The sequence below is a fragment of the Lates calcarifer genome, linkage group LG13 (genome assembly GCF_001640805.2).
Source record: "Lates calcarifer isolate ASB-BC8 linkage group LG13, TLL_Latcal_v3, whole genome shotgun sequence".
NCBI classification, from domain to species: Eukaryota; Metazoa; Chordata; class Actinopteri; family Centropomidae; genus Lates; species Lates calcarifer.
The window spans coordinates 5,247,913-5,268,650 of NC_066845.1; the positions used below are offsets into that span (position 1 = coordinate 5,247,913).

A 20,738-nucleotide genomic window follows, 5' to 3' on the forward strand; every position below is an offset into this window, starting at 1 on the left:
AGTGCCTCATGTACGAGTCTGCCAAACAGAAATCTGCTTCCAATCTTCATCAAGTTGTTTGCTTCATTTAACCAAAAGGATCAATAGTAAAATAGAGTACAGGCATCTTCCCTCTGCTGATAACCTTGTCTTTTTTACTTATTAGATATGAATCATTTTCACTTCACTTTAAAGCACTTTCATCCACTCAGACGTGCTTTGTATCAGAAGTAGAAACTTATTCTGAAGAAAAGTTTCTCAGATCTCAAGAGGCTGGTGGTGGTTTTACAAGCAAAGAAGAATAGTGTACTCGAGGTCACAGAAGTACAATATTTTCCCTGAAACTGATTCTCTATTGGAAGAACCTTCAAATCCTGTGCATAACCCAGGCTTGGTTTTCCCCAAACAGCGCTGCACAAAATTAAACAACTAAAGACGTTCCTAGTAAAAAAGATAACCACCTCAGGCAGAGAAACAAGTGAAAAAGTCAAGGACGTATCACAGTCTTCATGACAAGAATTTTATTTTCTTTTTTTTTTAATTACATTTTGCATTAAATTAAAGAGTTTTTTTTCTTTACAACATACATTAAGCTGTGAATCAGATGTTAAGGAAGTGGAGAGAGTAGGGCAAAAAACTTTGTGACGTCACAATATCTTACAAGCTTACAAAGTTCAAAAGGTTGAGAAGTTGAGAAGAGAGTCGATTTGCATCTAATAGCAGTGTATTATAACAAGGGTGAAAGACAAAAAGGCACACACCAAAGAACCTCACTGTCCACAGCAGCCTTCACAGTCAAACCCAATCCAGTCTTAAAAATGTTCGAACTTTATTCTGACATCAAAATGCTTGATGTTGCGGAATCTGAAATGCACCCACAGCTAAATTTACCCTTCTACACAGGATGCGGACGTTTAACCTTCTGACCCAGAGAGATTTTCTTGTTCACATTCTGTGTAGACACGACAATTCTCCAAGGCGAGAAGCTGACACAACTGAGCATTTCTACACAAGAAATATTTAGTTGTAGATCAGCATTATTCCTGGCCTGGGAAAGTTGCTGGTCCATGCACGCCTCAATACACTCAAGGGTGTAAATAGGGCCTTGTAGTGCCAAGTTACCAGTCTACAATGCAATGGTATTCTGGAATTGTGAAGTAAACACACCCCTTCATACTAACCTTGGGTCACTTGCACTTTAAAGATCATAGCTTTAGGTAATCGCTACTATGACTGTCTGAATTGACCCCATACCATGTTTCTGAAGGGGCTCCCACTTTGACCTCATCTGTTGCCCAAGACACCATCGTTTGCAACCGAACCCTGCAAGCATCTATGTACACATATGTTAGTCAGGTCACAGATCCTACGTGTCCTCCTCACTTTAGCTGTGGATTGAGACATAGTTGGCTTTCCTCCATTGAGAAACAGAAAATTGCTTGATATCAAGAAAAACTTTTACCTATCTACACATACAACACTAAGGGAGTGCTCCATTGATTTAAGTGTTGGAGGGGGTGATCAATAAAAATCCTTAAGTAAAGGAAATGAAAGGAAAAAAAAGGTCAGATTAGTCGAACTCTCAGCCGTTATTAAGGCCTTGATAATGAGAGTTAGTGAAGCAAAATAAAAACTTATCTCTAAAATTCCTCAAAAACGCTTAAAAAAGGGGGTTAAACAAGGTACATTTTTAATATTGTTGTTTTAAAATGTCAACTTTTCTTCACAGGAACCAGCCTGTTTATGCAACTGCCTAGCAAATTAAGTGTTACGATGCACACACAAGAAGCAAGGACTGCGTCAGTACACCGGGTGCCTATGTGTATCTCATCCTGTACGTTCGCTGTTGTGTTGTCGTTGCATTATTATTGCAGTGCACCAGAAAGATACACATACATTGGCCTTCTCAAGTACACAAATGTTAATTGTTCAGTTAATCAGTCAATTAACCATCACTCCAAACAAAGAGACAGCAGAGAAAAAAAAACATAAAAACAAATACCAGGACTTTTTAAATTGTATAAAATAGAAAATCAAAAACACTCACAACGTCTTCATCGACACTGCCAGCACAACATAAAGGGTTGCTTTAAGCGCATTAATGGCACAATCAGAAATGAACCACAAAGATGAGTGTGTTTGTGTGTGTATGTGCATGTGCATGTGCATGTGTTTGTATATGTGTGTCACAGAGGAAGAGTGAAAGAAAGATCCTCCTTACTCTCTTCCCTCCGGACTGTAAGTGTGTCATGTCTAGGGACCAGAATCACAACAATAACACCTACATTCTTTAATTGCATTTTTATCAAACCAGGGAAATGTCATGATGTAATAAAAATAAAAAATACTACAAGGAGACAAAGTTAACAGCTACTAAAGAAAACATTGTCACTACTTTAGGGTGTAAGGCACAAATTTACATGTGGAAAAAGAAGCAGGCAATTACAGATGTTTTTTTTTTTAATATAGTTTTCTTTTTTGCCTGCTCATCTGTGTGACGCTGGTAGAAAAGACGATAACGTTCTGAGACGGAGGCAATGCTCTGTCCGCTCACAGCGTCACTGACAGCCTCTTTTTGTACGTGTGTGTGCAGATTCCCATACTGTTGCTGCAGCTGGTTTTTCTTATATTCGCAACATGCAACAGTGAGCTTTGATGGCACCGGAAAGCCAGCAACCAATCAGGACAAATGTTACTGACTCACACAAAACCACAGTGCTGATTGAGGGGTGGGGTGATGCTCATTGGAGGAGTGAAAGGGTGAGATTCAGGAAGTCTTTTTTATGATTGGTCTAAAACAATGGAAATTCTGGTCCATGAAGGTAAAAGTCCCTGTCTGGCACAGTTTAAATAAATATCTCCTCCTCTTCACAGAGGTCACATATATCTCAAGCTCCCACTGAGCACTCAGTAAGACCTAGTGGACCTTTAGTCATCAAGAAAGTTCTACTGGCTCCAGTTTAATGACTTTAAATAAGTTTTTTTCTCACACTTGATTAATTAATATTAAAAGATCTCTTCTCTGTCCCCTCTGTCTCTCTCTCTCTCTCTCTCTCTCTGAGCCTAGAAAGTCAGTCTTTATTTTTCAAAAGCACTTAATAAAAATAAATACAACAAGCTATTAGTATTAACAGTCATGTGTTATTCAGTAACCAGTACAGTAGAAGATTCTTCTGGCCCAGGCTTCCTGTCAAACCCAGGCTGGACTTGATTGCTGTAACACTGAGAGGCTTTTCACAGTTTCCGACAGAATTCAGGCAGCCGCCTGCCCTTTCAGTCTGAGCTCAGTCTCTCTGAGTGCCCACTCACTCAGATCCCCCAGTCCTCAAGGTACTGTACAACAATTATTCTCCAAAACTCCCCCGTGCTGACTTCTTATGTGCTTTTACCAGCGCGATTAAGTATCAAGTCAAGTCCTGGTGGCCAAAGACACCACAAACAAGAGAGCCACCGTCTTGGATGCTACAGGGTGCCATTGGATGAAATATTCAGGACAAGCATCATCTTCTTCTGTTTCAGTAGCACATGTTCCCATGTGTGTTTACAGAGGAACTGGGAGCCAGCCAGAGCATTAGCTCTAAAACGGCAACAAATAACGACAACCATTTGTATAATATTTACATATTTATATAAAAAGAAAGTATTTTTTAAAAAAACTGTTGCATTTTCCACTGTACACCAAAAACAAAAAAACACTAAAAGGAGATGCAAGTTGTACAGTATTCCCTGTTTTTTTTCTCTCTTTCAGAAAAACCTTTCACTACTGTCTGTTCACATTGGACTGACAGGTTAACGAGCTGACTATGTGCAGGAGTCACTGGACTTGACTTTTGTTGAGAGTGACACTACGGAGGGTTTGGGAGGGACATCAGGCTTGAGATGTTTGATGCCCGTTCGAGGCAGTGAACCGTAGGAGCTCATTCCAGGCTGCCGTGACAGAGATATGCCCTGTGCTGTCATTTGTATGGAGTCCACCCTCTGAGGTGCAGGTGGTGGAGTCTCCACACGGTTGAAGCTGTGATGTCTCGCCAAATGGGAGGAGTTAGATGAGTTGGTGTTGTGCTTCTTGAGGACGGAGGATCCGGAGGCAGCGGATGCCGATCCTTTCCGGAGGCCGTAAACCGACGAGTGGACCTCTAAACGTTTGCCCATCTGTGGGACGGCGGGGGGGATGGTGAGAGAGGCCTCTCGTTGGGGCACACGAGGCGGCAGCACCCCATCTGGATCCACCATGTTGAGGTTGTGACATGGGCTCTTTACTGTCTTGTACTCCAGGGTGGCCCCCTGGTCATCCACGACGCCGTGGCCCATGCTCAGGTCACTATGGTGTGGCTGCTCCACGTATTCGTGCTGGTACGACTGCTGGTGCTGTTGCAGGTGAGGCTGAAGCTGGTGCTGATGCTGCGGCAGAGGCAGGACAACCACGCTGGGGATGTGCCCCGGTGACGCCCTCAGGGGCAGATCTGATATGACAGGGGAGCCCATAGGTGGCATGTCCTTGGTGCAAGCATTGATGAGGTTCTGGTTCCTCTCCCACTCGCGGCTTCCCCGGCTGGGCTTGCGACGTGGCTGCATGGGGGTGGATTCAGGCGTTGGCAGAGCAGCGAGGTCCAGGTGGTGCTGGTCTGCTTTTATCAGCATCTTCCCGTTTGGTGTCATTCTCCCGTTGTGCATCAAAGGGGTAAGGATCGCCTCAGGGCGGCCGTCTTTGGCCTGCGTCTCAAACAGGCCCGTCAGCTTAGTCACACTGTTCATTGATCCCCGGCGGGAGTGGAGGTGGTGGCTGTCCTTTTCTTTGCGGCCTGTCAGGTCCATGTCTCGCCGCCGGTGGTCACAGACACAGTAGACAATGATGCCAGAGAAGATGGCGCCCATGGCAAATGCTAGGATGACGGCGATGGCCAACAAGGTCACGGGAACCAGCTGGTCGCGACCCTTCTGGTAGCTCTCACGGATCACACCTGCAGAGAAACGGTGAGATGACATTCAGACTGGCAGGCTAACAGAGGGAGAGATGATACTGCCGCTGGTGTGTGTTGTAGGAGCCTGCTTCTAAGAAAAATAGAGCTGTTGGGAGAGATGCTTATTATTAGATGAACTAAGAAAATAATATTGAATTACAATAATTAAAAACATTTTCTGGGTAAAAAGATTAGAGGTTTAAATAATTTCATGAAAATCATGTAAATGAGAAAAGGGTTTATCCCATCATGAAGAACACCTATTCAAAACAGGCAAAAATGGTAGCTTGAAGTAGCAACATTCAGTATTCCCGAAAATCCAATCTTAGACTGAAAATGTGTTTTGGAGGGGTGATTATGATTCACATTTTAAATCCCAGATAAAACCCTCTGCTGAAATGAAAAAAGATATGAGCGCAGATAAAGGAGCCTGAAATACCCAAACCCTTTCTTCTCATCGATGCAAATGGGAGACTTTTCATAAAGCTTGGATCCAATCTCATGAATCACAGAGAATACATTAAAAAGCCTCTGATTAGGCGCTAAATCCAATGAGCTGTGTCATCAGTGTCTTATGAAAGCGCCACTTTCAAAGACCGGCAAAGACTGCGCTGCGATACGGCCAAATAAAAGATAATTCAATAAAAGCAGCTATGGAGTATTCTAGGGGCGGGAGAGTAAGGAGCAGCAGGTTGTGTGCAATAAAATGGGGTCAACAATAATCTGCACGCACATATACATGACTGTGGACACATGCACCTCACACACACACAGATGATAGCCTCCAGGCTGTTGATGAATGTAGACGTCTAATGCAACACTTTGTTCCTTGGGGTTAAACACACCAGTCCACGGCAGAGAGATTTATAATGGGTTCACACATGACCTGTGGCCAACACAGATCAGTTACCACAGACGGAGGATTAGACAGGTGGGCTTTATCACGTAAAAAGCTCCCACAGTGCACTTCTGGTCTTGATAACGTGACTCAGTTACACGTGTGTGATCTGCGTTCCTATCGTGGTATATATTATTCATTGCGCAGCACTGACACGTGAAAGATTTTTGAAATACTCCCTGTGACCTCCCTGTGGAGATCATAAAAACCTGCAAAACTGTAAAATGCAAAAATGATGAAAGCTTTCCATCACAGTGGATAATATAACTAAGGGCAATAATCTGATATTCATATGTATGAATTGAATTCAACTTCTCATAATCCATTATGCCAGTGTGTGTCTCCTATACAGAGGAGGTGTGTTTAACAGTGAATGGTTGTTCTAAAATAGGCAATGTGTGGGTGATATGATTTGTATAACAGCTTTCAGAAATCACAGATATTTTCATTTGGCAGAAATTTATATAAAAGTGACAAGAATGGCTAAAAAGGCTATGGCAGTATCACCTGGACTTAAAACTTCTTTAAACTTATTTTTATTGACTTGCATTTTTAAACTAATTATTTTACCACCCTTTTATGACACCTTATTTCTTGTTTTGTAGATTTTTACAAAGCAGGAGTGTATTTTGAGAAGTGAAATGGGGCACTATAGGGATAGGGATATAAGCTGCAAACATCATCAGTTTAACAGTTTAACACAACACAGTAATCAAATTAATTGTCAACAAGCAGATCAATGCAATTTTCTATTTCTATATTAAGCTGGTTCTGTGAATCACAGTTTATTGCAGATTATCATTAAAGTGTTTCAATTTGCTCTGTAATTTTCTCAAAGAACACAAAATGAAGCGTTAGTTGCAATAATTCTGTAAAATCCTGAAGGGGCCGGGGTAATCGCGTTTAGGCTTTTCAGCTCGGCTGTGTCAAAGAAGGACGTAGTTGGAGAATATCTCCTTTCTGTCTCCTAAGCGAGACATAACACAGACACAGAAACAGCAATAGTAATCTGTTCTCATGGAACCAAAATCCAGACTCTCTTCAACTAACATCCATAATCCTCACTAGCTGCAGTCATACTTCATTAGTCCAAAAACATGACTTAAAAGTCTTTTTTTTTTTTTCCCCGGCTGAAATAAAGCACTGAGAAATACCTCCGTCTCTGGATTTAAAGCTTAAGCAAGACACACAAAAAAAGAGCAGTTACTTTTGCTCAGATCGTTAGTCATTTATAGTAAAAACAAAACTTCACTTTTCTCTTTAATAGAGTGCTGAAAACATGAAGCTCAACCATATCTCATTTAGTGTTAAACAAAAGGTTTCAAAACGTCTTTTTCTGGCCAAAATGGTTTCTTATCGGGGACGTGCCCGGCTGTGTAGATAGTGTGAGAAGTGATGAGTGTTATCTGCAGCGAGGCATTAAGGTTTGACAAGTGTTATGCTGCGGACTCGTGTGACCAAACGGCTCACCCATCTGATGAAACATCTGCTTCCCATCTCATACAGTAACATCTGAGAGTGAGGGCGATACTTTTCCTAGCTGCTATCTTTCACTTTGTTGACTTTCTCCTGCCTTCGCTCAGATCTTTTTTTCTTCCCACTTTCTGCTTCTTTGCAGAAACAATGAATCACTCTCCTGACTTTCTTCTTGTTTCAGAGTATTTTCTTTCACACTTTTCATCTTCCATATGTTAAGTGTTCTATTCAGTGGAAACTGGGAAGGCTGTAATTATAACCTTTGTGAGTTATCATCTTTTGGCAGAAGCGACAATAGTGACGGGTGCTGTTCGAGAGCTGCTGGGGTTAAACATTTCAGCTAACCGCGAAGAAAAGGAAGAGTGTAATTCAGCTTCACTTGGTGAGGTGAGGAGCCCTGAAAATCTTCCAAAATCATTTACGCAAGAAAATGAAAGCACAGGCATAAACAAATACTTTGGCAAATCTCTCTTTTTATCCATAATCCATGTTAAATGTAAATACATTCATTTATCTCTGTCTATGGTGCTTACATCCTGAAAGAGCAAGTCAAAACTGTTATGAATTTTCATGACAGTGAATTTATTGCCACTAAAGGTTAACTTTCGACTATTCGACTGGGAATTTGGGTCTCACATTGAATAACAAAGCCAGAGGGCAGCGGAGCCAAACGGGTTGTCCGCGCTGGTGAGGGAGGCGAACTGTGGAGCTGGATCTTTGTCTTCTATTCCGGGCGTGGGAGCCGAGGTTAAAGCCCTTTTTAACCTGCACCGCATGGCTTTTCCTGTCTGTGTCTCTTTTTATAAAATCCTTTCATTCTTTCTCTCACTTTTTCTCTCCTTCCATCCATCACTCATGTCTCTGGTACTCACACACACTTCCAGAGGGTACTTAGCCTCAAGGCCTTAGGTAAAAACACAAAGGAAAGAAAAAGAGGAAACTCTGAAGACTTCTATTTTTCATGTGAGAAATTGTTTCTCATCTTAACATCAAAGAGAATGAAAGTAGCCACAGAGGACACCGGAGCTGTCTCTGTCGAATCACAGGACTTCGGGGTTTTGAATCAAGGTGGCTGCGCAGCTCACTTTTTAAGAGACCCGTTTGTGATCTTGGCAAAACTTTTCAAAACTTTCACAACGTGACCTTGAAATGTATCAAAGTGTTGCTAAAACCCCACAGATTTTCTACTTTAGTCTCATCTTGTTGGGGTTCTGACTATACAGTGACTTATAATCTTCTGGTTTCAACTCTTGCCTCGCCCCCAGAATGCATTGCAAGGCATCCTGCAGTTCGACACTTCTCTCAGCGGTTGAATTGATTTGAATTTCACACCGCCTCGGGCCTCAACATTCAGATATTAAACACATATCTCAGATACTCAGATATTTCTCGCTGTCAAAACAGCCTGGGTCGGCAACACTTACTTGTAAATCAGAAACATTGTAATCTGCTGTGACTGGAACTTGTGAATGCTCTTGCTCTCTGTCTGTCTGACACACATAGACACTCTTACACTCTTTTAATCTCTTCAGAAGCACCAGCTGACTTAAGCCCACAGAGCTCGTCTTTGTGTTGGTGTTGGGGAAAAACTTCAAAGGCAGTTAAACATCACAGAGGGGTTACAGAGAGGGCCCTAACCTCTGACTACAGGCCGTTACACAGAGATATTGTCTGTGAATTGATAAAAATCTTAATCAGCGCTTAACTGCACTCACTGACTCGCCACTTGTTGAAAGACAGAACAGTGGACCTTGACATTTAAAGTACTAATGGAGCAGAGGAAAACATGAAGAAGTGGAGCAGAAACTATTTACTCTTCCTTCACTGTGGTGAGAGCTTTAGAAACTTCTTATTTGCTTTCAGGGACTTGTTTGTTGTCATCTTTTTAAAAAAGGACATTGCTGTTTAGTTGATGACAGCAATTCATTAAGTTATATTTAATCCCCAGTTAGGATATTAGCCCATTAAGGGCTGTGTATGTTTGCATTCAAGAGCCACTTAATGGTGTTATTCAATATTAAAGCATCAGACAATCCTGAGTCAGTGCACTGCATACTGATGAGCCAGTTAAGATATAATTAAACCCCTAATTATATAATTTGGCACCTCAGGTATTAACACTGATGTACTACCCTATCCACCTCCCTGCATACAAACTGTAGTATTTAATACTCACAGGAAATCAGCCTAAATTAAACGTTCCTGGGAACATTTTTCATCAGCTGTTAGATGCCTTAAATTGACACAACTACTCTTTGACTCATAGACTTGTTAAAAGATGCTGCCCATCATGAACAATAAATGCAGTTATTTCTGTATTTTAGAGAAAAACTATAGTTTGTACCCCTGTGTGGTTTTTGTTCAGTATTATTGATTTATTTATTACCTTTAATTAGTATTCAATACTGATGAGTCATTGTTACACAGATGGAGACCCACTCATGTGTATTTTATCATGTTATGACTGCTGAAAATGTGTGACAAGCTACTGACTTCTATGGATGACTAATATGTCTGTGTGTGTGTGTGTGTATGTGTGTGTGTGCTGACGTGTTGTAATTCATCCGGTTATAAATGCTGGTACTGATAATCATTAAGAAATGTATTCGTACGAAACAGGCCCCACTAAGTGCCACAAGAGAACAAAGACTCAGCTTGAATCTGCTTGATGAGTGGCTCACTCCTGGACATGGTGAACGTGATCGTTTAAATTCAGTTCAAAGAAGAACAATGACAGCTGCATGTGGGTTAGACAAGCTTCAAAAGCACAAAGGGATGAGCTGCTGTGATGTGAGATTCAGTCTCACATGGCCAGAAAGACAAAGCAAAGCCTTTGTATCAACCAGCAATGGTGAGACATCTTACTGAAAAGCATAACCAAAACATAAAAATGGAAAAGTAAGCAGCAAATGTGTGTATAAAACAAAAGCGGTCTGAGAGAACAATACACTAATCAGTGAAGGAAATTATGGCTTATGGCTTGACGTCAGTAAGGGAAGTGCGTAATGCCGGGAAAACATCCAGTGCACTGCTTCTATTATGATTCACAGTGAGCTGCAAATAATTCATCTGCCTCACAAAGGCCAATCGTAATCTTTGGCCAGAGAACGGTAAACCTAAATCCTGTGGTTAATACAACAGTAAAGGTGTTTGAATGGCAGGAATATGAGTTGTGGTCATTTGATTACAAAAACTTAGCATTTTTTTCTTTGCAGCAGTGCAGTTTTTCTGCATTAAAGGGCCAACTTTTAACCGGCATGCCATCATCCTTTTTTATTGGATTAGCCTAAATCCTATCATTCTACTGCAAGGACATATGAAACTACTAACATTACATTTCCCAGTGTGCCCACCCTCACAGGCTGCTGAAAAAATCCACCAGCCAAATGCATCATCTGACAGTGAGCAGAATTCATGTTAAACTACAGCCTCTACTACCTCATATCTTGTCAGCTCACCTTCAGGGGAGGGTAATTTGAGAGCAGAGGTGTCTTCATAATAATCAGACAACCTAGAAATCCTTCTTCTATCTTTCTTTTTTGGCTCACTAGTGGTAGAAGAAACATAGCTGAGAGGGAATGTGTGATTGTTATGGACTGACTACATTTAAAAGAAATGGCTACTAAACGCTCCCTTGTTCCATTTGGCAGTAGTTGTTTGATTTGGTTTAGTTTGAAGAGCTAATATGGTGGTTAAACTCACCCTTACAAACTACACAAGTTGACTTTTTTTTGTGGCATTTTTTTTAACAGTACAAGCATAACTGTGTTTGCAAATTTGCCAGAAAGGCTAAGATCAAAGCCACTTTTCTGCTGGTCTAGGGGCATGTAGCTGGACGGACTTGAGGGGATGGAGGCTGAATTCATAAAAATTTGAAACTAGAATTTGACTGTAAACAAATTTTTTTTCTGCTAGTTTTGGACATATTTGACAGTTTGTTTTCCACATAACTATATGTAACATTCAAGATTGACATGACATGCCCAGCAATGATGGTGAAATGTTCCTTCAACTGCCTCCCAGAAAGTGAGATGAAGTGAAATGCTCATGACTTTTTAGTATAGAAAAAAAAGCTCTGCATCCCTGTGTGAGTGGGGTCATACTCTTCCTCTATCATACCGCCTCACCTTGGCACACAGGTGTCAGCGAGCTGCCTGCAGCTGAAAATAACCCTTGCAGAGCAGCTGTCAGACAGTTGGTATTGCCATGAAATCCTGACACGGAGGGAAATCATATCTCTCGATAAATTACAGTAGCTCTCGTGTAATGGTAAAGAAATGTCATCAAAATACCACAGTGTTTTTTTGTAAACATGTTGTTGTGGTTCTTCAGATGAAATCTGCAAATCAAGTTTGTAATTATCAATATGGGAACACTGCATCTTCTTCAGCTAATTGACACTTGTGAATCATAATGAGAATGACAAGAGAAAACAAAAACATTGCACCAGACAACCATGTCTCTTAGAAATTGTTTTTATACAGTGCTAATTTGTTTTCCCAATTACACTGTGGTAAGAAGTGTAATTGTTGTCTGGATTATGTGTATAGGTAATGTTTATTCTAGTGTTGAAAGTGTGTCATTTACATCCAGTTGCCAGTTTATTAGGGATAGCCAGCTAAACTAATGCTGTCCTGCAATACATGCTACAGTGATGAAAGATATACTGCTCAGTTTTTGTTGAAACTGTTTTACAGAGGCGTTGATTCAACTGATTCATTTTGGAGGCTGCAGTCTGTGGTGCTGTTTAACTGTTACACAGAGAGGTGTTTCTTTTATTTAGCCTACTGTTACCAATATAAATGAGGTGGACAAAATAATAGAAACATCTGTCAGTACAATGTGGCCTGGTTCTTGTTAATAAAGTAAACACATCCCGTCTTGTGCTTCACTGTTGACTTTTCCAGCGTTTATCCAAGAATGCAGTCTTTCCCTTAACCTTAACCATGTGCTTCAAGTGCCTTAACATAATTCTTAAAATGTTAATCACGCTCTTGTTACTATGGGCAGATATTTGAGGAAAATAAATGAAATATCTTGTCAGGGAACATTTGCTAATATGTTCATTGCCAAAATTTAGCAAATTGCCAGTGACATTAATTCACATTCTCATCATGTTGATAAAACTTAATCTGGGCAGCATTAAATTTCCCTCAAAATGTATTTGCTGTTAGTAGCATATAAATGTAATTTCTAGGAGACAGGGTTTCACCAGATGCAGTTGGAGATTTTTGATATTAAGCCCAACACTGTTTCAGCCAGGATTAGTTGGCTTAGTTGGGTAAACATAAAATACAGGACATAGACTCAGCTTCAGGGTAAAAACTGTGGCCCAGTATGAAAACAAATGACTGAGAGGGATAGAGAGAAACACTGTTGTTGAGTCCTTTCAGCTACAGTATCTGACTACATCTTCTATCTTCTCTTATTCCCCCTTTCTTCCATCACATTTGTTCAATTCCATCTTACAACTGGTTTGTCCACCTTCTCGCTTCTAACTCTCTTCCCTTATAACCTTCGCTGCTATATTATACTCTCGTTGTGTTTAATAAATCTTTATCAGGCGTGTTCCTTTTCTCTCTCGCCTTCTCCCCTCCCTCATTTCCCATGTCCCTTCCCCTGTTGTCTCTCTCCATCCCTCTGTCCTTCCACCTCTCCCCTTTCCTTCTCCCCTGGATAGGTGCTGTAATGAACCCATAAATTGGAGCAACACAGCGGTGGCTACAGGTCGGTGTTGGAGGGAGGGTGGATGTGTGTGTGTGTGTGTGTGTGGAGGGGGGGGGACTGGGGGGGGGTAGAGTTGAGCCTGACATAGAGAGACAGAGATAGGGAGGCAGAGGTAAAAAGAGGTAGAAAGATGAGAGAGAGCAGAAAAGGAGGGGGCAGGGTAAGGATTCATTCCTGCAGACAAGGGAAGAGATATGACTCCAGTTGGAGAAGAGACAGACTACGAGGGGAGAGGCGGAGGAGGAGGAGGTGCAGAGACGGAGGAAGAGAGGAGACAGTAAGAGAGGCAGAGGGGGGAGGGGCATTGAGGGGAGGAGGCTCCATAAATTGGTTCAGGAATTAATTTGCACTAGGTAAGGTATAGCCTTGGAACATGCCATCCCAGTCAGATGAGAGGTCCTGTGGAAGGGAGACTGATCACAATGGCAGCAGATGGTGGAAAGTGGCGGGGCAGGTTGTTTCTCGGAGGGCAGGGTGAGCGATGGGAGGCAAAGGGAGAGGTATGTGGCGGGTTGACAGATTTGGAGGAAAATATAACAGAGACAGATGAGGCCCAGACAGATAGACAGACAAACACCAAGCTCAAATGTACTGTGAAACACAAGCGGCCACCTGGCAACTGCGATGGTCCCACTGGAATGCTGGATAATGATGCTGTTGGGTGCTAAATATCATCAGTGTGTGAATACTCATCACTTTGCAGCATTTCTAATTACTCTAGTGGTGTCAGGCTAATACATATTGGCAGCACTGTAATATTCATTAGCAGATAAGATTCCACAATGTCTCAACTGAAAATGAAAAAGTTGGGGAGTAATTGTAATTTCTTTCAAATCGTGAACAAGCTTGCAAACGACTTTGGATATAAGCTAATACATTGTCACTCAAGCATAAACTTTTTTACTTAACTTGAAAGATTGATGGATAGTCGAATATCTATCCTTTATTTCTTCTGTAAAACGGGGTGCATGAATTTGTCTCTATGGCATTAAAATGCTGATAAAATGACTCATTCACTTAGTCTCTGACTCCATAATCATTTCTCATATATTGATTCCATTTTCACTTTCACACACGCAGTTTGCAAAGTTTTCACAGTACAGTTGACACCTGAAGCCAGTAATACTGTGGGCGACAGGAAGGAAGAGGAGGCAGGATGGGTGGAGCGGGAAATGGATACTGTTGACTGTGGTGCTCGATTTGCCATGCTGAAAAGCATTAAGCTGCATGGAGGCAAAACTGTGCTTAATACCATCAAAGCAATCAAGACAGGAAAATAGGCAAATATATAAATAGCAAAAAAAAAAAAAAGACAGTCTCACACCAAGCCATGCAAAATATCAAGAACTGCTCACAAGAAACCAACACAAGAAAATCAAAGAAATCTCATCAGAGCTGACTTTCAGAGAAAAGAAAACAAAAGGCTGTAGAGCTGAAATTGAAATAGAACTGATAAATACAACAAGCTGCAAAGGTGTCTTATATAAATGATAATAACAATAATAATAATAATGATCATACAGAAAAAACAGCAGGAAGCATTGTTTTGAAATGTGAAGCCCTGTTGCAGTTACCTGAGCATGAGACACCCACATTTCACCCCCAAAAATAAGAAACTTTTAGCTTTTGCTATTTGTGATTCTCATAGCACAGAATTCCTCACCATTCCTTGTGAGGCTCAAGTAACGTTACACCTGCTCAGGTAAAGGCAACAGGAGGAGCAACAGCATGTTGTGATGCTGGCTGTAGGCATGCTGTCTGAAGTTTCTGCCACCATTGTGTTTGGATCTACCTACTGGTGCCATACTGCTTCCAGCTGACATGTTGCAGTTGCTGCTGTGCCTTCAGTAAACACTGAACCAAAGTAATGCTTTATTTTAGTTTGAGTAACATCTCTAAGTATCCAATAATATACAAATGTAGACTTGTTTTACCCATCAACACACTGCTGTTTTGTAGGAAAATCTTCACTCTTTCAGCTATGTGGATGAAAAAATATTCTGTCTAGTATACCATAAAAAAGTTGTTTTTTTTTGGTTTGTAAGTAGCCAGAAATTAGATAGATCATTACTCTTTATGTAAAATTCAAGCAAAATATGAACTTGCTATTTCATATGAAACAGTGCATACCAGTATGACTGATTACAATTTTATTAATTTGGCTCACGTTGTACAATATGAACAAGGAGATGTGTTGACATTTCCAACTACCATCTTAGTTTGGTGTGTTTCTGGTCTAACAGAGTATTTCTTCATTTAGATGGATAGACGACTCTGGAAATAACTCCTGAAGAATCGTTAAGTGTTGTCAAACGACCTTCTGGCTTTGTCAAAGATCGCTTTATATTTTTGGAAAATTGGCTTCTTAGCGCTGTAACTGTAATGTAATTTTAATACATGACAGGCACAAACTGAGGGTTTTTTGGCGTGAAAAGACACACTGCAGCACATTGTTTTTTTTTAAGAAACTTTACAAAGTTCATTAGCTGCTCTTTTTTTTACTCTGTCTCTTTCTTTATATACAGTGTGTCTATAGAAAGTATCTACCAGTCTGCATTCATGAATACATGAATAACCAACCCCAAGGCCATGGTGACGCTGCCTCTAACAGCATGAACTATGTAATGTGTCTGGGACTTGCATGTTGTTTTAATGGGATCTGTAATAGGTCTGGCTGTTTTTATTAAGGGACAAAGCATGGATCAACAGCACTGCAGTGCCCCCCCCCCGATGTGTGTCGTCCCTCTCGTCTCTTTCCTGTCCCTCTTTTTCTCTCTGTCTCATTTATCCAGCGTGCCGTCCTTGAGGCGGTACAGCATTAGGCAGGTTGTTAACACAGGAGAAAAGGGCGTTCAATGTCATGTCACTGTGTCGCAAAGCATGACAGAGCCGGGGCCCGGGCCATCTTCTTGAGGAAATAAAATACATCGCCATCTTCCTTTTCAGAGTGTAATGGTCTGGATATTACATCCCCTGTGGGACATTACAGTCCATGGATAATAAATCCATCCTACAGAGCGTGCATTTCAGTGTTTGTGTGTGTGCATGTGTATCTTAATGAGCACAGGGATGTGCATGTGCACATGACTGCATATGTATGCATCGTGTAGCTGTGTTTGCGTACATTTCGGTGGGGCGTTTACGTCCGCAGTTGGAGGCAATTTGTCCCCTAGAGAGAAAGTGATCCAGTATGTCTACACTTTGTCAGCTGGAAGCAGCCAGGCAGCCGTAAATCTCAATTACGCAAACCCCTCCCGTCCCCTTCCTCCCTCTCCCTCCCTCGCCACAGGTGACAATGGACCAAATTGACTGCTCGCTGTTGCGTTCCAAGGCTTACCATTGGCTTCGGGCTGAGTCTGAGAGGGCACGGCCACGTAGGGTTCCTCCCCTTTGTCTGAGCTCATTGGGGGGTCCTTCCGCTCCACCATGCGGCCCCGCCCCAGGGGGCCCTCAGCGGCCTCGGGAAGGGCCGAGGTGGGGAGTGAGAGGGTGTGGTGATGGTGGTGGTGATGGTGGCCTGCCGGACACAACACAGGTTAACCGATGCTCGGGGCAGTGACAGGCTTCAGTGCATGTGAGCACAGGCCAGCAGGGGTGAGCGCATGTGCGCGCACACACACACACACACACACACACACACATATCTAGTCCTCCTTTAAAGCATACACACACACACACAGGGACAGCTGCTGGGCTGTGTGAGGCAACAAAGTGTTTCTCCCCCAGTGACCCAGGGCAACTCATTAGCAAATGTGTGTATGTGTTTCTCAGGATAGACATGTCCTTTCTTTTTTCCCTGTCACTCTCTGCCTCTCTCTGTCTTCTCTGACTCTCTCCCCTCCTGTTCTGACTGACATGTCAAAGCTCTGTTGGGCCTGTCAGAGCAGAGCACAGCACAATCTTATTTCTCCACAATCACCATAGGGTGCCTACCTTTGAAATGAAGGACAAGAGACAAACTTTCTTTCCATCAGAGAAAGTCTGCCTGTAACTTTTCTTCAACTGTAAAGCGCTTCAAACTCGGTTCGTGCTTTTCCCCACAAACTTTCTCAAGCTTTCTGTTACTTTAAATCTAACTTTTCAATCAATTTTATCATAATGCTCAGCTCATTTTGATGTATATCGTTGACTTCTTATGTTGGCAACTATTTTTATAATGCACAATTTTAGTCATTTTTCAAAGTGAAATGCCAAATAGTCTCAGCTGTTAAGATTTTCCATTTCTCTTTGTGACATTTAACAGAATATCTTTGTGTTTTGGACCGTTTGTCACACAAAAGAAGCAACTTAGAGATGACATATTCAGCTCTTCGGCTCCTCCTTTTCTTGTCTTGTCGTCTGCTTCTCTCATCTTCTCTTAACCCCTGCTATCTCCTTTCCTCTCCACCTCTGTCTTATTTCCCATGCACTCCCGCCTTTCCCTCCTTTCTCCATTTTAAACTGAACACCTCCCAAACGTTTCATATCCGGTTTCACAGCTGGTAATCTTTATTTAGCAAAGCCCTCAGCAACACGGCTAGATCAATCATCAGAAATATGTCATTAAGAGTTAATGAATTTTCTCCAATCTGACTCCCTCACTGTAATTAAATTCCTTAATGGCTAAATGAACTACTGGCCAACGGTTGAAGAGGGTACCATAACACAGCCAGGATGTTACACTGATGATGAGACTATAACAAGAACAGCATGCTCTGGATGTCTGTCTGTGCAAACGAAGGCACTGTAAATGCTCTTATACCTGAAAGTTTGACATTATCTGACAGATGAAGCAAAGTACTCTATCATCTGTGGATGATGGATCATACCTATCTCCTCGCCGCCTATCACTGCGCGTCTCTCAAACAATTCCTGTGCTCTCCTGCATCCGCCTGTCTTCAGTTTTCTTTCATAAGCAGAATTTATGCCTAAGCTTTGTCTGACTGTTTATTTTTGAACCATGTTAATCACATTACCATCCCACATGCTTACAGTTAAGCCACCCTACACAATTTTGCAAAAGATGTATATTGTATTTAACATCATGTACTTAAGCCACACGTTTGAGAAAAAAAAAAATCATCCAAAGATGAAGAGTAACAACACTTCTATCAACATCCTCTGTGGAGCTCAGCCCCCAATTCCCATTTTAACACGGTTTCTCTACGGAGGAGGTGACAGCAATGTGTGCGCGTGTTTGAGTACGTGTGTGTGCTTGCAGATGCGCAACTGCCTTTTCAATATGTGTTTATGCTTATGTTTGAAGATGGGGGACACATTGCAGGGGGCTAGCAGTGATGCTGCTGGTAGTCTACGAACAACAGACACCCACACACAACACCACCCAGAGCCTCCTCCTCCTCTTCCTCCATGTGGCGTGGCAATCATTAAAATGATTTATTTAACTATCGGCCCAAGGCTGAGAGATTAGTGTGACAGGCCTATTTTATAATTCATTCCCCCACTGCCAGGGGAAGTGCAATTCAGGCAGATGACACACATAGAGAGAAAGCTTGGAGCCTCAGAGCACCTCCATGGATCAGGAAAAAAAAAATCCCTAAACTGCCGACGGATGCACATCCCTCTCTTTCTCCAGATTAAAAGAGAGGCAAGGGTGTCTAGTCTGGAATAGAGGAGAGGAGAATGGAGAAGGGGCATTTATTTATCTTCAAATCCATATCAACCACCAACAGATAGATGGAGAGGCTCTGGGGCAATGGACTGAGACTTTGTTTGGGGGGTTGTAAACTGGGTGTTATCTCTGTGTGTGTGTGTGTGTGTGTGTGTGTGTGTGTGTGTGTGTGTGTGTGTGTGTGCGCGGTGTGCGTGTGTGTGCGTGTGTGTGCGTGTGCGCGCGCGCCAAGCCTGTGGAAGCATATTCAGCACTATAGGGGTGCACATCAACACAGATGCTTTTTTTTGTGACCCTGGATCTCCAAAAGGAGGGAGAATCACAGTGGGGGTACAGCCACAGGGGGGTGAGAGAAAGAGAGAGAGGGAGCTGGGCTTTCTGGAACAACTTCAAAATATCTATTCTTGTCTTTCTGTATGGATCTGACTGTTCTGATCTGGCAGCTGCGAGGTACGTGTGTGTGTGTGTGTGTGCGTGAGAGAGAGAGAGAGAGAGAGAGAGAGAGAGAGAGAGAGTCACTGAAAACCAAACTAATGCACCCTCCGATTAGATAAAAATAAAGTGGATGTGAGTGTAGGTGTGGGTGCTATGGATAAAAGTAACTCAGCTGCAGGGTAATCACATCTGTTTATCATTCTTTAAAAATACATGAGTAAGGAAATTTGTATCAATCAGCCAGCAGATGAAGCATGATTGTGATATTGTGCAGCGTGATTAAGAGAGTGAACATATTTGCAAGAACTAGCCAGCTCTAAAAATGTGTGTGCATGTACTGTACGTCTGTGCCTGTTTACATTAGCCTCTTTTTTTTAATCAAGCATCTTTGACTGCATGCAGAGCCTCTGCCAGCCGCACATGCTCAGTGGCAGTTGGCAGTTGGCAGTGACATATCTCGAGCTACGCTGACTCCGAACAGGCCGGTTTAATCTCTCCATCTCCCTGTTGACACATGTCCTGTTTAATGTGCACGGTGAGGCATTTCTTCACCATCAGGCCCCAAAACCACCAACAACCAGATCCATCCAATTAGCCAAGCAAAGGTCAGGGCTAATCAATGCTACTGCAGAGGGGATAAAGAGGAGAGGGCAGAGGGAACAAGGAGGGAAGAGAAGGTCTAATAGAACTAATAGAATCAGAATCAGCATTAATTTTATTCAGTTCTACATTTCTGATTTCTAATTCCGCAATCCTTTATTTTAAACACCAAAGGGGCTGGATGAGGGGGAAATACTACAAGAAGTGAAATATACCGACCGTGTCTTAATGTTTCATTACCTTCGTAACTGGAAGGATTGTCTATCAAAAAGAAGGAATGAAATGAATTCAGTTAAAGCCTTGAGTCATTAATAACCCCTCTTTACACGTGTGGGAGGAGTTTTCATTTCCTTGAGAGGCATTGATTGATTGACTAGACAAAGAGGTGTGGCTGAACTTAAAGAGTCTGGGTAGATGAAATGTAGCTCCTGTCTTTTATATTTTGATTGCCTCGACAGTATATGTGTTATACTTACCGTTCAGTGCCACAAAGGTATCTGGAAGAAGAAGAAAAGAAATGAGGGAGAACATGTTATTGCGCGCAGTAAAGAGAGCTTATGCTTTAACATGATCAAAAGCCATGACTTTTAAAGTAATTCAGAATCGACTGGCTGCTCGATAGTCTCCTAACTTTTAATCAGAGGTGATCTATAGGGCTTCTACAGCTAATGAAGGTCCAGCGCTATGGCTTCCCTTGACTAAACATACTGATGAAAACTTGAGTGAAAATGCACTGCCTTCATTTACCCTGGGTAAATAGTTGAAATAGAGATGAAATGGACTAAGATTAGTGATTTCATGTCAAATTGTTTTGAAGTTTCTCTCACAGTTCAGTAGAATATCAACAGGGTATCACATTGGACAAAGCCAAACAGTTATTTTGGACATGAAAAGATCAAATATACTGTACATTAGCCATATGCGCCATTCTCTGTGTTGCAGACTGAAAGAGACCTTTCAAAGCCTCTGAGGCTGACTGGGTTGAGAGCCCTGTCTTGTTTTGTGTTTCAAAACGAGCCCTGTGACTGCTCACAAGTAAAAATCCCTTCCC

General features: G+C 42.0%; 1 protein-coding gene across 1 annotated transcript in view; it reads right to left on the reverse strand.

The window, feature by feature from the left end:
• Positions 1 to 485: 485 nt before the first annotated feature.
• The window catches only part of sema6a (sema domain, transmembrane domain (TM), and cytoplasmic domain, (semaphorin) 6A), a 104,535-nt gene continuing 84,282 nt past the window's right edge, over positions 486 to 20,738 (reverse strand). Inside the window, 4 exon segments of the mRNA XM_018674438.2 lie at positions 486 to 4,940; positions 16,379 to 16,558; positions 19,928 to 19,948; positions 20,164 to 20,184. Coding sequence (XP_018529954.1) covers positions 3,781 to 4,940; positions 16,379 to 16,558; positions 19,928 to 19,948; positions 20,164 to 20,184 — 1,382 coding nt within the window. The 3' untranslated portion in view covers positions 486 to 3,780.